Here is a 17918-nt window from a genome sequence, read left to right as displayed (position 1 = left end):
CGCTAGTTACTCTGGGGACCCCCTGACCTTGTGATCCCTTGGAATTTGTCCAGAACAGGTCTGTGCAGAACAATGACCTGGAATAAATACCATGAGCTGTGGAACACCTGGGCCTTGCTGTGTAAGTGCCAACATGGCTTGTTATAAAAAATGAAAACAAGCAGTGTATAGAATTCCTTAACCTTGATATTTCCACCCCAGTGACTGAAAGAAACTTAAATAAACAGAAACATTTTGTAGAGGTTTGTAGTCATAAAGCTGTCAACACCTATGACCTGCTTTTCAGACAGAACCCTTATGTCACACTAGCATTACCCAAAATTACATGAGCAGCATTGACAAAAGGGAAGTTTGAAGTTAAGCCTTGTCTACATGGGGAAGTTATTATGAAATGATCCAGGCTGTGAACTTAAGCATAGTAATAGTAGTAGGTCTGGTATAATAGGAAATTGATGAAATTCAGTAGCAGTAATGTGATTGGCAGGAGGTGAGAAGGGGCAAGCAGGGCACCAGCCCCATATACTATCTATGAGGGGAAGCCAGTATTCCCCCCCCATGACTTTGCCATGGCCCTGCACCCATCAGTGCATCTGGGGCAGTGGGGGGGGAGGGCGCATATGGAATGGTGCTCCACTCCCCTCCCTCCAGGGGGGTTTCTCCAGGTAGGCACAGTCATTTGCCCAATAGCATATCTTGGGTGGGGGAAAGTGAATGGGGCCCTAGGGGCAGATCCTTGACCTCTGGATACTCTCCCTCCATCTCCCTCTCTGTCTCTGCCGCTGCTGCTGGGGCTCTCTGTACAGGGAAGGTGGATGCTGCTGCTACTGCCTCTGCTGCTGTAGCAGCAATGGCAACAGCAGTGGCAGCACTAGCAGTAGCAGCTGCCTTCCCTGTGCAGCGAGCTTGAGCAGGTAAAATTTCCCTTTCTGTCCCTCACCCCTCCCCTCTCTGACAGTGGTCAGCATATCCCCTGCACCCTGGGTGCCGAATGAGTTTGCTGCATTCCAGTTCAGTAGTGCAAAGTACAGGGTCATTCATTTATGGACAAACTTCTTATCTAAGCTGAGGGTTCATCTGTTAGAAAAGTTAGAGGGAAGGCATGGAAAAGAGAAGAACTATTTAAGCTATACAACTGAGTTTGGCACAAAGAAAAATGGGTATAAACTGACCATGACTAAGTTTAGGCTAGAAATTAGAAAGATGTTTCTAGACACCAGAGTAGTGAGTTTGGGAACAACCTTCCAGTAGGAGTAGTAGCAAGAAAAAATTAAATAGTTTTAAGATGCAGCTTGGTTTGTTTATGAAAGGGATAATCTTGCTAACCTGGTGCCTGTGATAGGAGAAGGATAGACTCTGACCCCAGAAATCTCTTAGTCCTGCATTCCTGACTGCACACAGGATCATGTAGAGAGAGGTAGTTAATATGGAAATGTCCACATAGGGAACAAGTGCAGGATAGCTATTCCAGGCCATTTCCCATGGAGAAAAGCCCAGAGTGTCAACAAGGCATTAAATGCATGTGTATGTAAAATAAAGTTTTAAAGCATCTGAAAAACTATGGGTTAAATATTGACAGAAGGTCCAAACCATTTGTCATCCTGTGGCCACTGGACAATCAGAACACACAGAAGATGCCTCAGGGAGGTTAGAAGGTTGAGAGAGAGAGCTGTCATGGAGTGGGTTGAAGTGATGAAGCCATGAATCGGTGCACAAAATAGTTGAGGAAACCTTACATCTGATCTACAGAAATGAGTAGGGATCTGGTAGGACCCCTAGAGCTTCTGGCAGATATCAATAGGACATGGTTTGTGTAATGGAAACTCTAAAAAGGAGGTAGTGTTTATATCCTTAATGGATTTTACAGTTCCCCTCTTGTTGTCATAACAACTTAAGGCAGCTCTGTAAGTAATCATCTTGACAATATTTTTAGAAAATTGGTTGTCAAGGAGACAATGTCATTTTCCAATGGCTCAAGGTCATTTTATTCTACCAAAAGTTTTATTTAATTTTTCTTTTATTCCCCCAAAACACAGCTGACTCCTGTTTAATCAATAAGAAAGCAATAGAGGAAGTTGGATAAACTGATCATACAGTACCTGCATATGCAATGCTTCTTGTCACCTTTTAATCTTTACCTTTTTTGTGCCTTTGGTTGGACCAGGAAAGTGCTTGTGGAGAGAAGGCTTGTTTATTATTCATGTCCCTTCTGCTCTTTCATCACGTTCAATAAGCCTCATTTTTGGCACCACTGTCTCAGCTCCCTTCCATCTGGAAGGACTGGCACAGGATGCCTCTGAACTCTGCAAATGCATTCTTCCTAATTGGCTGGGGAGCCCATGGTCCACTGTTAAGAAGATTAACTACTGGTTAACTAAGTTAACTATAGTTAACTTAACTAACTAACTCTATCTTTTGAATGAGCCATACCACGACTGCATACATTGGAGAAACACAGGTTATTGAGCTCAGTTCAGGAGCAACTGGATGAAATTCTATGGTCTTGTCTTATACAGAAGTTCAGACTAGGTGATGGTAATGGTCCTTGTTGCTTAAAATTCAGTAAACTGCATGCCAATTATTAGATTTGCTTCTGAAGGCCTGGGTGCTGATGCTTCTACAATGCAGTTTGACTAAACACACAGTTACCCAGTGAGTATAAATTTAACTATAACCATACTATCAACTTGGTGATCAGGCTGGCTGACAGCAAGAATAGTGCAGAATTAAACATAAATCTAACATACATTTTATTCCACCCTTTTTATAGGATATAAGTGTGTCTGCATCACAAAAGTGTTCCCAAGCATGTTTTCTTAACCAATCATTATCTTGATCGTGCCACTATAACCTAATTGAGCCACGCATGCATCATTAGTCATTACCAAAAAATATTTGGTGTTATTCACCACATTGAGCTAATGAATGAACATAATAACAACAGTTCTATATGCCTCTTTTCCCTATTGTACCAGGTATATTTGTACTGCCCTACATGCTTTTTTCATCTATTGTACCAATTTTGTACTAATTCTGTCCAACACAGCGTGTTCTTGAAAAGATTCTTGATGCATCTTGTTGCCTCCCACCCAACTTCAACTCTGTACCTGTACCTATACCTATAGGTCCTTCCTTTTTAATACACACTCTAGTTTGCAGCACACTTTAGTTAGCTGGCAGTTGTCTTATGGGTGAAGTTTCCTTAGCTTTTCCTTTCTTAGTTTTTGTATGTGTGTCCTTGTGGCTGGGAAGGTAAGTTATTGAACCCAGTTTTAGGCTTGGTCTGGGATTCAGTCAATCAAGAACACTTCAATAGCTTGACGCTAGGCCTGTGTGATGTGGCAAATATTCGATTCGGATTCGGCCGATTCGGAGGGACAACGATTCAGTTCAAATCACTGTCCCAATTCAATTCAGCCGATTCAAATCCAAAGATTCATTGCTGATTTGGAGATTCGACCATAGGCTAAACAGGCAGCAGTCCTCGACCATGGTGGACACAGCTGCCTCCAGCTGGCAAGTCTGTTGTGGTGGAAAGAGTGGGGAGGGGAAGGATGTGGGGAGGGGGTGATCAACACCCCCACAGTGAGGGAGGGATTGAGGCTGGAGCTAGGACAAGCTGCCCAGTTGGGGCAAGGGGGCATGGCAGTCAGGGAGGGAGGCTTCTGCCACTGCATGCTGCCACGTGCCACTGATTCAGGAGGGCATGGGAGCATGTGTGTGTCTCCCGATCTGCGTGGGGCGGGTTGAGCCAGGCTGCCCTCTGGACGGGCAGTGGAAGGCACTGGGAGCAGGGGCTCTGCCCTGCCACTGCTTGTCCAGGGAGGGCGTGGGATATGCCATGGCAGCGTGGGGAGTGGGGGCTCTGCCCTGCTGCCACTTGTCCAGCTGGAGCAGGGTGGGGGCATGAGATGCAGGCATGGCAGCACTGGGAGCAGGGACTATGCCCTGCTGCCACTTGCCCAGCTGGGGGGGAGGTGGGGGAAGAGGGCATGATGCAGATGCAACTCGCCCCAGGCGGAAGGTGCTGGGAGCAGGGGCTATGCCCTCCCACTGCTCACCTAGCTGAGTTGGGGAGGCGCAGGATGGTGCTGCTGCGCTGCCTCAGGCAAGCAGCACACAGCAGCGGAAGCTGCTCCAGCCTCCCTGTGCCTCCTGGACAAGCTGCGGCTTTGCCCCGGCTGGGCGAGCAGCAGCAGAACATGGGGTCTGGTGCGTGCACCTGGATTGGGTTGCAGCCACCACATAGGCCCTACTCCATTGTGCTCTGCAGGGTGGGCGGAGCCAGGGCTGTGGCTGGGGCTAGCCTCCTGGTGCACAGCCTAGCCCAGCATACCCCACACAGACCTGGGGGCACATGCCCGGTCCCATGCCCTCCTGGACTGGTGACACGTGGCAGCGTGCAGTGGCAGAAGCCCCCCTCCCCAAGTTCCACGGCCCCCTGCCCCAGCTGGGCAGCTTGTCCCAGTCCCAATCCCTTCCTTGCTGTGGGGTCCTTCCCTCCCCCCTCCACCCACCACAACAGACTTACCAGCTGGAGGCAGCTGTGTCCAGCATGGTCAAGGACTGCTGCCTGTTTAGTTTATGGCTGAATCACCGAATCGGCGCTGAATCTCTCTGAATCAGTTCAGAGGCTTCCAATTGTATTTGGACCTTTTAATGGGTCTCCCGATTCAATTCAGATTTGGAGATTTGGCCGCCAAATCTCCTCTGAATCAAATCGACTACTGAAGCTTTGCGCAGCCCTACTTGACACCCTTGAGTTGGCACAGGCATTTTTCCTTTGTCTGAATCTGCTTTCTGTCGCTGCTGTGCACTGCAGCGGGGGGGGGGGGGTGTCTGGAGCCTTAGAGGCCATCAGGTGGGTACCTGTGATGCTTGGAGTAGAATTAATTAGGCGGACGTTTATCAGTTGCAAAGCAAGATTGTTTACTCACGCCGTCAAGGTGGTGAAAGACAGAGGTCAGAGATACTTGGTCAGTTACAGCTCAGGGTTCGTCAGGTCGGTCTGCATAAGTGTTCGGTGTTCGGGCAGAAATGGTCGGGCCGGCAGTCGTTGATTTACGTCTGAGATTGGGTCGAGACGGGGAAATTAGACAAGTGATTAAATTGTCTAATTACTCTGATACATATGTTCAGAGGTCTCCAAGGTGTGTACGGAGTTGCTCCGACTTCACAGAAGTGAAAATGGGTTTTATTTGTATAATAGCCAATTGGTTTTCACCACATCATAAATTTAATTAGAATCGCCAATTATATAGCGGTTTCGCTAGGGTGTTATTTTAGGGCTACTCCCTGTATTACTCTGACCAGTTATAATGATTTATGTAAAGCACAGAAGGCAAAAGTTTTATCTCTGTTAGTGGCGCAGCAATAAATTTCTTGTTGGCATGCACAGCGAAAAGGCGGTTACTGGCAAGAATTTCTGTTAACCCTTAGTTAACCTAGTGCAAAATAAAACTGCTTTGAATGGTTTCACTTGCTTGTGACATAGGCACTACTTAATTGGGTTGTGACACTTTCCTCCCCCAATTTTGTGTTTTTAAAAGGATATATCAAGCATTAATGAAAGATGAAATAACATTTAATTTGGAATCCAGGCCACACTTTCCCAATTGCACCTATCTTTTTTGTATTTTTATTTATAAAATGTGTCACTGAGGGCCAACTATGGTAAAACTTAAATGCAAGATTTAAGTTTGGAAACATCCATCACCTTTACCTTTGCAGTATCACATGTGCGCATCAAATCATTGTATGCATTGTTGTCAGGTTTGCCCACAGAGGCAGCGTTTGCGCAGGCACTTCCACATAAAAAAAAAAAATGCACCAGTATGGAAGCTTGTGTGATGCCCAGGATTATGCTGTTGGCAAACCATATGTCAGACTTTGGTCTTACCCCTAAGTGCCATAGTGAGATAGGTATATGTGCAACGGAACTCTGTGACATCTGACTTCTGCCGGCGCCCATCACTTACAATATCCAAAATATGACTCCTGGTCATAGCAGAGCAATGTTGGCAGTGATTTTAATATGGCTTGGATATAAATGGATACACAGAGAGAAAGTTGGCTGAAGCACAGTAGCCCTCCTGCTCTCAATTCACCTATTATCTATTTCTCTCTTTCATTTCCTTGCCAAGATAGTGCTGCTTAAGTGATGGCTTTAAGGTTGGAGTGATGAAGAATGACATTGACTTGCTACAATCATGCCTATAAATCCTTCCTGCCTTCCTTTCATAAGCCTCCAATACTAAGGAGATGGGGTTCCTTATTTAAAAAGACTTCAAACTCTTCAAAAGCACCTGGTGGCATTATTAGTGGCATTATCCAAATAAGAAGCAGAAGAGCTATAAATGAATAGCATCTTTTACAAACACCATTCACATGTCCATTATTCAGTATGTTCCATGTTTGGTATGTTTGCTTTGGGATTATGTTACGTTGTTTTGTGCAGCAAAGATACTTTAGGAGGGAAAGGATTGTATGCAGGACACCATGGGAAGGAGGACCGCTTTGCAGTAGTGAAGGCAAGAGGGGTGTCTTCCCCCTGCAACTTTGGCTGTGCCATGTATATGCAGTGAGCCCTAAGCTCACCAACTGATCAGGTTTCCTATGGCTCTGGAGCCCAGGGGGTAAATACTGCTGCTGTTTTGCAACCATGACACTGCATCTGCTCTGGATCAGCTCCTGCTGCTTTGGCATATGTCCTGAATCCCTCATGGAGAGCTGGATGGGTAACAAATTAACTTCCTGAAAAATCTGTTCAGGGGGACTTAAGCAGCTCCAAATTAATTTTGCCGTTGAGCAAACAACATTTTTAGTTAGTTACTGAGAATGGCCTTCAGTGGTCCCCAAGTTAAGAACCTGGTTTGTGTTATATCGTTCAGAATCTCTTCAACTTTCTAGGAAGAAGTTAAAAATGCCAGGTGCATACTGAGAAACATACCAGTTGCATAACCTGCTGGGGCCTGGGACAGCATTACACAGGCATTATTAGGCCTTCAGCTTTTAAACAACTGGCAGTTCTACTAGCATAAGAAAATTGTAAGGAAGGCAATAGCCCTGTTCACAGAGTACCCCAAACTAAAGGTAACTCAGCCCTATGCCATACAGAAACATGTTATTACTCATAACATTGCACTCAGTTCTGATTCAAATGTTTTAAATATCCTGATGCTCTGCAGTAAGCTCCCCACTTTCTCTGTGGGCAAACAGTAGGGACTGTGTTTTTGAATCTCAACATTTTTGTCCCAGGTCGTTTATGTACGGGGTTGGGGAACAAGTCAATTTTCTCTCTGTTGAGCTTGAACTCTGCAGACTTATCAACGATCCCATCTGTGTCTCATATGAGAAATCTGTAACTTAAGATGCCAATTAAATATGCAGTTGAGAGAGAATTTACAGGAAAAGATTTGTTGTTCCTAATGCAGGGTTTTGTGGGAGGGCTGGTGCTGGAAAGGGGGTGTATTGAGGCTGGCCCAATTTGAATGTTGTATAAATTGTACATTGCTCAAAGTAGCAGCCTGTGGTGAACACCTGATGTTGTTGGCTCTCTGCCTGGTTCCATATCAGTAGATATCTCACATGTGAGGAGATGATACTGGTGTGGAAAATTGCAGCACTAAGTGCTAAATTGCATTTATCTTAAGATTATCACCAGACCTGGATGGTGCCCTCTTGAATCCACTTGCCACCACTGTGAGCATTGCAAACTTCTGAGATAGGTTGGTCCAGTGTAAATTGGCCAGTCATAGAAATGGTTGTTCCACTTTTTCTGATGCGAGATATCCCCCTACGTGTATAGTGGCTGAAGCCCACAATGGCAGCATATTATACTCTGTGTTTAAGGGTTATCTTCTGACTCTTCAGGAATACATATACCATTTTGAAAGGAGATCTTTGGCATCCCAAAGGCAGGACCTAGTGAACTACTTGATTAGCCTTGAAATAGATACAGTGGACAAAGCAAATGCAAGACCAGACTCAGTGCAACAGTTAAGCTATGGGAGTATGTACAGAGACTATGTTTGAAGAGGGCAAGGTCCGAAAGATTCCTGGAAGAGTGTCACAATGCAGAGGATTTAAATGAATTTCTACTCAAAGTGCAGGGAGCTGAATATTTTCTGAGCTTAGTCTCCCAATCTTGCAAACACCTATGCATGTGCTTAACTTTTACTCTCACAGCTAGTTTTAATGAAAGTAATGGAATGACTTACAATAGCAAAATTAAGAGTGCTTGCTGGGTCAGGGTCTTAGGGAGTAGCACGGTAAAATACGTGATGTATATGGGTGCTAAGGAGACGGAAATGGGAAGAACATACAGATGGGGTGGACAGCAGGAGAAAGTGAGAGCTAAAGGGAGGCGCCAGGTTTGTTTGAGGCCTTGGATGTGAGAACAAAGAGCTAGAATGGAATGCAAGCAGACTCCAGAGCCCAAGGAAAAGGGTGAACAATGTTAAGTAGCTTCATGTGTCTGTCTCATTAGTTCACCTGTAGTCTCACTCCACTCTTGTTCTTATTTTCTCCTCTCCTAGAGAAGACAGTGAATATCAGTTGTAAATTGTTGCTACCCTTTAAGGGTGTATTATTAAGGATCTTCTAAACTTGAGGCAGCTGCCCGCCGATTTCACAGGAAAATGCCAGTGGCCGCACCCCTTGCCACTGATTGGTGGAGAGGGGTGGAGCCATATGATAGACAGCTCTCACCGACAATCAGTGGTGGGATGCAGCCACTGGCATCTTCCTGCAAAATTGGTGGGCACCAATCTTGCTGTGTTGGCAGCCCCACCTCCCCTTCCAGCAGGGTATACAGCTGGGCTACAGCAGCCACAAGGACTGATGGCTCTCCAGTGGGAGCCAGCACTTTATTTTCTCTAATTTTTTTTTCCAGGGAGCTCATGCTTTTTTGCAAAGCTTGCCCAAAATCACAGTTTCCATGAAAACTGCAAAATCACAATTTTGGTAGGCCCCTATATGTTATGTGCTCAGAATTCAATCCCATCATAATAAATAACATACTGTTGTTTGCAACTTGCAGGCTTGAGATTGGTCTCAACATAATTGATTAGGAATTGGCATTTCAGGTTCAAGAGAAACATGTGAAGTTGGGTGGCTGTCACCAGTAAATAACTCTGTTTTCTGTGTCTGTTGGAGCTCCTGCCTTCTGTGCAAGTTGCTGAGGAAACACCTTCTCTGCCTCACTTTGGGAGCCTAGGAAAATGTTTTTTTAGTGTTAAATTAGCTTAGGTGTTGAAAGTGATAGATAAAAGACACGAGAAGAGTTCCACTGCTCATACACACATTAACTAGACTATTAGTATTCATGCTATTAAGGTAATAAAGTAATTGCATAACTTTGACTTTCAAGATATGTTAAATTAATTTGTTCAGCTACTACTGTGAGCAAATAGCATATGCAAATTTACTTCTGATGGTTGGGCTGGGTGGCTAAAAATTGGTAGCAAGCCTTGTACCATTACCACATCAGCAGGAGGATGGGAGGGGGTGAGCAGCAGCAGCATCCATCCCACTGGTTCTGGAGCCATGCCAGTGCAGTGCATCCAGCAGCCCCTTCAACAAGCTGCAAACTCAATACCAGTGGTGGGTCATCTGGCTCGTGAGAAGCCTTGCAGGCCATATCCAGCCCATGGGATCCGGTAAATTGGATTGCCCCTGCTATAGATTTTGTTGTCAGTCCCAGCAGAGAGGCCAAGAACAGAATGGCTGCTGTTGGCTGAAATTCCTCATAATCACTGAGGTTGTCACAATTGTAGAACTTTGGTAGAGTAGCTGTCATCCAGCTGTACGTTGCCGCAACCAGCATCATGCTTCTTTTGCATATGGATGGAGGTGTCCATTTGCTAGATCCAACTATTTTTTAAAGACACAGAAAGGATGGGCTGGGATAAAAGGGTGGTTATTTTTTAACTGATTGCTTTTCATCAGTATGTTGCTAAACATGATTTAGGAAAGGTTGAAGGGGGATTTGATAACAATTTTCAAATACTTGAAGTGTGGTGATAAGGATAGCAATAGATCAGGGGTTGTCATCTGGGGGTACGCATACCCCTGGAGGTATTTTGAAAGGTCCCAGAGGGTACACAGATGGAGCACCACCACCCAGCCCTGCTGCCTCACAGGAGCAGAACCATGGCGGAGCGAGAGCAGGACCGTGAGCAGTCAGACACTCCAGCGCTTGCCATGCCCCCTCTCCGCGTCTGACTGCTCGCCTTCCCCCCCCCCCCCCTTGGCATCTGGCCACTTGCCTCCCCTCCTGGGGTACACTTACTAAAAAGGGGGCCGCTAGGGGAACACTTATTTTAAAAGGTTGAAAACTCCTGCAATAGACTATTCTTTGTGGCCTTGGGAGACAGGACAAGGTGTAACAGGCTTAAATTGCAGCAAGGGAAATTTAGGTTGGAGATTAGGAAACTTTTCTTACTATGAGAATGGTAAAGCATTGGAACAGATTACCCAGGGAAGTGGTGGGAACTCCATCCTTGAAAGTTTAATATAAGGTTAGATAAATACTTGTCTGGTGATCCTGCCTTGAGCAAGGGGACTGAATTAGATGCATTCCTGAAGTTCCTTCCAGCCCTACTATTCAAAACTAAATTATTTGATATGTGTTTGATCATGCCACTAATGCAAAACATTGCTAAATTAATTGCATCCCACCAGTGTCAGATGTTGAGACTGAGGGACATGGAACTGCTCTATAACCACTTACTGAGTATTTACTGTGTGAATATCTTGATTTAGTGTAATAACAAGGTTGTAAGGAAAGGAGACAGGAATGGAATGGAGTATATTCTGAGAAGTGGCTTAAGAGAAAATATAAGGACAAAACAACATCTGGGAACCAAATGATCCAAAGGACAGCAGTTTAGAAAGGGACCATCTTTCATAGAGGGAAAATAGCTGTTCAGGAGTTGTTCAGAAAGACTATAGACTGATGTGCATGACCCTGTGGGAATACCTGAGGAAACTAGGCCTGCCTAGGTCCCCGTAATGTGATGGTATGGCCATTGATAAGATCAATATGCCTATGAACTGTTGATTTAAAATCCTTTTCTCCTCTCTTTTATTCCTACTGTCAAAATAAATAGTGCTTTGGTTTTAAGAAGAGTATCTTGTTACTCTGTACACTGATTACAGATTCCTAATGGGAAAGACTCCAAATATTGATCCCAGTCACACTTACTGAAGAGGGACAGTTGTTATGCAGGGGCTCACGTCCGGGGGCCAGACTGTAAATAGGAGAGATGTGGCATCATATTAGCCACATCAGACACTAGGCCTGACTCGATGTAATACATTCAGATCATAAAAGGGACCTTTTTCAGATCTTTGTTCCTTGTTCATTGAAATTATACTGTTTCTTTTTATGCTTTTTTAGACTCTCTGGTTTGACCTGCACCAGCGACTGTCAGACAGCGAAAGCACTGCTTGCACAGTGAGTATATACAAATAATCACAACCCTGCAAATACCAAGGTCTTTTTTGCATATGCAAATACAGGTGCATACCTGACACATTTGATGCGTCACACTTGGCCTTTGCTAAAGCTGTGGCTGTGGCTTTGATATAGGTCAACTTGTTATTGTTTAAATCAGGTTAACATCTTCCTCTAGACTTTTATATTGACTATGCCTTATGATATCATTCCATGTGATATCCATATGATATCACTCCAGTAAGATAAAGTTCCAGTTAACTGAGTTACTTCTCATGAAACCTTTCAGAGGGAGGAAAATGGACAGAGCTTTCTTTTCAAACAACTGTATGATTAGGAGTTTTGAAGACCAAGATTCTGCTTCTCATTATTTTCAGGATTTCTCATTGGAGCAAACATTAACAATTTCCAGAAATCATCAGATAGATTAGTTCTGTCAAATGAAGCTTTTTGTTAATACTTTCTCTAATGAGCAGTGCAATATCCATAGCACTCAGAAGTTAAGTAAATGAAGCTGTCTCCTTCCATGGATAAAATGTGATCCCTCTAGATTAGTTAGAGTCCCTGAAATGATCTGGCAATTACATTGGGAAATGACTATTAAACATGTGTATTTTTATTTTGACGAGCTTAATGAGCTGCTTTTGCCTTAGTCAACTGGATGGAATTAATATTTTTCTAGTCTCAAACTGAATAGAGATTTGCACTTGTCTCATCTGTAGCAACAGCATGAATGAAAGTCCCTCAATAAAGACTCTGTGCAACAGTATTTTGAAAAATACACATTTTTTTTGCAAGTTGTTTTGTGTGCTTAGGTAGCAAGATAATCATTCCTGCTATTGTCACAATGTTGTTATCACAAACTGCTTCTATTCAGTCTGGGCTTTAGAGAGTGCACAGAGGAAGACTTTGTCTTTAGAAAGGGAAGTGAGCTTGGAGGAATAACTATACCCCCTGGCTAGAATCTGTGCATCTATCTATGCTTGTCACTATCCAGGATGTTTTTGTGTGTATATCCAACCTGACATTAACAGCAGATGCCAGATTTGCTCAAATAAAATATAGATGGTAAATTTTCTGATGTATTGGTTACTTAAATACCTTTGGTGGATATATCTTTGGGGGTTTTTGTTTTTTGTTTTTTTAACTCAAAGGGTTACTTATGATAAACATTCAATACACATAATGTGAACTGCATAGATTAGTCATGACTGGTCACATAACTGGCATAGTAGTGTGTCTGCTCCTTGACTGAATGAAGCAAGAAGCACCATGAGAAAGAGCTTTGCACTTGTAAATGCGAAGTTCTGTGTTCACAAATATTCCCCATGGCATCTTTGGCATTTGTTTCTTATGAACCTGTATGTCACTGCAGCTCCAGTGGACAGATCTTTCATAGAATCATAGAATATTAGGATTGGAAGGGACCTCACAAGGTCATCTAGTCCAATCCCCCTCACAAAGCAGGATTATCCCCAACTAGATCATTGAAGCTAAGGCTTTGTTGAGCTGGGCCTCAAAAACCTCCAAGGATGGAGATTCCACCATCTCTCCAGATAACTTGTTCCCGTGTTTCACCACCCTCCTAGGGGGAGAGTTTTTTCTTAATATCCAACCTAAACTTTCATTTCTGCAACTTGAGACCATTGCTCCTTGTTCTGTCATCTGCCACCACTGAGAACAGTCTAGCTCCAGCCTCTTTGGAACCCACTTCAGGTCATGAATGACTCATGCCTCCTGAGGCTGGGGGGGCACAGCAACCACCTGCAGTCAGTGGTGGTGGTGTTGGCAGCGGGAGGCATGGCAGTGGCAAGTGGGGACCACCTGAAGGCGGCCACGGTGATGGTGGTGGCAAGGGCGGGCTGAGCGGGGATGACCCGCAGGCGACCGTGGCGGTGTTGGTAGCAGGGGAGGCAGGGGATGGCAAGACACCAACAGCAGCATTGGCAGCAGCCAATCTCAGGAGGGTACGTGCCCACCCATACTTCCCCTATGCATTGCCTATGCTTCAGGTAGTTAAAGGCTGAAATCTATGAAATCTAAATCAAATCCCCCCTCGGTCTTCTCTTTTGCAAACTAAATAAGCCCACTTCCCTCAGCCTCTCATAAGTCAGTGCCCCCCTAACCATTTTCATTGCCCTCTACTGGAGTCTCTCCAACTTGTCCACATCCTTTCTGAAGTGGGAGGGCCAGAACTGGACACAGTACTCCAGATGTGGCCTCACCAGTGCAGAATAGAGGAGAATAATTACTTCCTTTGATCTGCTGGCAACATTCCTACTAATGCAGCCATGTATGTTGTTAGCCTGATTGGCAACAAGGGCACACTGCTGACTCATATCCAACCCATTGTCCACTGTAACCCCCAGGTCCTTTTCTACAGAGCTTCTGCTTAACCAGTTGGTCCCAAGCCTGTAGCAGTGCAGGGGGATTCTTCCATCCTAAGTGTAGGACTTTGCCCTTATCCTTGTTGTAAGGAACCTCATTAGATTTCTTTTGGTCCAATCCTCCAATTTGTTGAGTTCACTCTGAATCCTAGTACTATCCTTCAGCGTATTGACTACAGCCCCAGCTTGGTGTCATCCACTTCAGGGAAAGGCTTTCTCTCTTATTCAGAGTGTAACACAACCAGGCCCGTTTTCCATTTGGGACCTGAGGCATTACCATAACACAAATAAATGCTCCTAATTTGCAGATGGTGAATAAAAAGGCTGGCATGAATTTTATTTTAAGCATGAACAAGTATCCTTGTCACAAAAAAGCATTTTACACTGTCTGCTCTGTTAGGTACTGCTTTGCAAAACACATCGTTATTCAGAACAGTGCTGGTGATAGTATACCAATAGTGCTGTTAGTTACCCTCTGGCTGAGGAGCAGATTAGATTTGCTTCCTAATAAGATGAACCTGAACTGAATTCTCAGTGCCAAACAAGCCAGACTCCAGAAAAAAGTAGGTGTTCAGATCCAAGCATTGTAGTTTGCACTGGCTAGAAACTTCAAATTACTCTGGAAGATTTAAAGGCTGAAAAAGTGCTGGCATCAGTAATATAATTAAAGCTGGGTAACTAGGTCAGCAGCTCCAGGTATCAACTTATAGGGTGGGAAATAATAGCTGCCACTGCCACCAACTGGCCACGTTACTAGCACCCAAGAGCCACCACTGCCCATGTGTCACAGTTTCCCTGAGCACTGAGCTACCTGGCCACACTTCTACCTGGCATTTGTGATATTGTGGATGTAGGGGGAAGGAGGGTCATAAAGGCAAAGATATGAAAATTTTGGAGCATTTTATGATAGTGAGGAGTAATTGGGGTACCCAGAAAGAGCTAGAGGAAGGAACAATCCAGGAGAGGATCATTTTTCCTCTCTCACCAAATTTCAGGGGAATCTGAGGCTGACCCAGTGATGGATAAATTAAGGCAGTGTGAATAAGTTAAGGCAGGGTGCTAGTGGCTTGCTGCTAGTTGGCAAAAGGACCTATCTAGAATAGAACACACTGCCTTAACTTATTCTGGGCAACCCTCACCCTTCCTGTTCAAAGCTGGAAAGTCCCTCTTTAAAAGAAGCTTCTGAGGGCAGCCAATAAATAAAGGTTCCCTTGTGGCACTGCTTCAAATGAAGTCAAAATTGAGATAGTAAGAAGTATGGTAGGAACAGAACCTGTCAGTGTTTTCTTAGCCTGTTATTAGAACACTGGAGAAATAGATAAAGCATGTCCTGGCCACCAAGTATCCCTGCAGTCTGATTAGATTAGCTTCAGTTATCCAAAGCCTAAAGAACCATAGATTTTATGTTGTTTCCTGTTTAACTACATTTGCTTTTAGAGTTGGAGCCATTTTGATCAGTCTTGGCCCCTTGTGATCTCTCCTCTATATAGTGTCTGATAAAAGACAATGTATTTATCCTGTGTGCTGTTACCACATCATTTCAGGCAAATTGCTTGACTCCAAAGGGCAAAAAGCAATACAAATGGAGATACTCACACTTGCTGTGTAATAGTAAGTGTGCATTAAGGACAAACAACCTGAAGGTCTGGACATCATCTTCCCTTACCACTGTTTATTACTAGCAGCAAGCCATGATAAATCTCCCAAGAAAAGAGGGGAGGGTCCCTTAGATTCTGATTCATTGTCCTGTTTAAGTCTGAGCTTTGAGTGAGGCAACTGTTTGTTAAGAGCATTAGAAAGATTGTTCCATTTCTTAACGCAACCCTTTGCAGTAGGAATATAGTTGTAGCCTAGAGAGATGGAAAATAGCTTGCACAATGTATGTCTGTGTGCTGTCTGATACTATTTCCTAAGAAACGCAGTTGTATGAATCAGTTTCAGAGAAGATTAGCTTTCCTCGGAAAGGTACAGACCAAAAAGGAAATATTTGGTGTATTTCTACTTAGGGAGCAATTAGCCTGAGGAACTTATTGCTAATGGACTAGTTGAGGCCGAGAGTTTGTTGGCATTCACAAAAGAGCTGGTTGTCTGCATAGCTAATGAGAGAAGGCAGAGCTATACTAGTTGGATTGGATATTTTTCTTAAAAGTGGGAGAGCTATAACCCCTCAGGGCTCTAGGCTAGCCACTAAATGCATGGTACTTTTCATTCCATCCAGGAAGAGCACACACCAACTGCTGAAACTTCCTTAGCCTGATGAAGGGTTTTTGAACCCGAAAGCTTGCTTAATAACTATTCTCCAACTATTTGGGTTGGTCTAATAAAAGATATCAAATTCACCCAAGGAACCTTGTCTGCCTGGTGCTAGGAAGGATTTTAGTAGATTATCCCACCATAGCATAGTGCAAGATTTCTTGTACATTTCCCTGAAGCGTCTAGTACAGTGGTGCTCAATGATGGAGCCACGTCATCCAGCCTAGTCCAGAAATTTGGCAGAAGGGAAACAGCTGAATTCTGCTAATTGCCATTCCCCTACTGCCAAATTTCTGGACCCAGGGGCAGCTCCATGGACCAGATGACATGGTCCTGCATGCAAGATCACTGGTGGGGCCAGCACATGGGGTTACTACACAGCCAGATGCAGCGCACAGGATCAGCCTGTGCGCAGGGTTGGGTCTGCAAGGGTCGGGCCAGATCCAGCATGCAGGATTCAGTATGTGAGATTGCACCCATGCTCCAACCCCACCTGCAGGATCAAGGCAAGAGACCAGCCCTGCACTGGGCCAGGAGATTGGGCACCACTGATCCAGTCCTGTCCGTACAGGAAAGAGAAGATTGGATTAGAAGGACTAGTCCAGAATGGCCATCTCTGTGGTCCTTGTTAAAACTCTTGTGTCTTCCAAATATTTCACTCCCTTGGGTTAGGATTTTCAAAGTCCAAGATTGCAAATCAAAATGGACTCTAACAAGTCTCTCTCGAAATGATGCCTGCCTGCGTTCCAGGGGTGATACTGCTGCTCGTGTTGCACACCCTGCAAAAAGGAACTCAAAATTGTGCAGTGATTATTGTTCTCCTCACTCAGTTACAAGTGGAGCCAAAAATCTAATTGTCTTTTAATGGCAGATTTCAGTAGGGCTGGCTTCTTTCCCTTGTGGCACACTGTTCTCATACTCAATTTTCTGTTGCATCAGAGGAGTTTGATATATGTAGGAAGATGCATTGACCTCAGTTATTTTACTTAAAAGAGAAAAATGATATGGAAATTGCCTCTCTCAAGCTGCTTCTTGGGATCCCAGAAGCCTGGAAAAAAGATGTTCTTGCTGTCTTAGGTGTGGTTTTAAAAAGTAGGGTTCTATCTTAGACTTTTCTAATGCAACATTTACCTTAATGTTACTGTAGTGAGGCAGCATAATAGCACAGATGTTAAGCTTCATTTTTTTTACTGCAGTTACTCTTATTTTCCAGATTTCTACAATTATAATGGTCATTTTATTTACTGCTTGCCTTTGCTAGCACCATACTTTTAAATTTCCTCCCCAGTTTCTACCTATATTATTTCTTACTCCTTTTCCAGAAGAAACTTTAGGCCAGCTTTTTGTTCTGTGTTTGTACAGCACCTAGCCATATATGGGCCCCAATCCATGAGTGGGTCTCCTAGACATCCCTATAACACAAGTAATAATAGTGGCCAGCACTGTGGTTGGCAGTGTTTGTACACACAATAAGAGCATTGTGTATCATGCCAGTAAGCATCACATATCAGGTTGAACAGCTATGATAAATTAATATTCACTTTGGACATTCGGTATGTGGGACTTACAACTGAGCTATTCCACAGGAAAATTGATTGGAATGTCTGTTCTCCTGGGTAGACATTTACTTCTGAAATGAATGCCTTCCACCAGGAACTACTGTTTTGTTCTGATTATAAATTGGCCTTTTATTTCTTCAAAAAGGACAGTTATGTTCTACTTATTTGGAAGGTTGACAAGCAGGCTATAATTGCATTGTGTGACTCATTTTCTGTTGACCCTTGTAGAAACATTGAATTGTACTTAGGGCAAAAGGCTGGTTT

At 44.0% G+C, this 17918-nt stretch overlaps 1 protein-coding gene across 7 annotated transcripts in view; it reads left to right on the top strand.

The window, feature by feature from the left end:
* The window catches only part of NECAB2 (N-terminal EF-hand calcium binding protein 2), a 441556-nt gene that overhangs the window by 340284 nt on the left and 83354 nt on the right, over positions 1-17918 (top strand). For all 7 annotated transcript variants that reach the window (XR_009455239.1, XM_059713747.1, XM_059713748.1 and 4 more), the window contains one exon: positions 11399-11455. Coding sequence is in view for 6 of the 7 variants with exons in the window: in XM_059713747.1 (XP_059569730.1) it covers positions 11399-11455 (57 nt within the window). In the remaining variant the exon portion in view is untranslated. The remainder of the gene's footprint in view (positions 1-11398; positions 11456-17918) is intronic.

Source organism: Alligator mississippiensis, chromosome 10 (genome assembly GCF_030867095.1).
Source record: "Alligator mississippiensis isolate rAllMis1 chromosome 10, rAllMis1, whole genome shotgun sequence".
Classification (NCBI taxonomy): Eukaryota; Metazoa; Chordata; order Crocodylia; family Alligatoridae; genus Alligator; species Alligator mississippiensis.
Note: the sequence above shows the minus strand (reverse complement) of the source record. Positions and strands in the feature narration are given on the sequence as shown.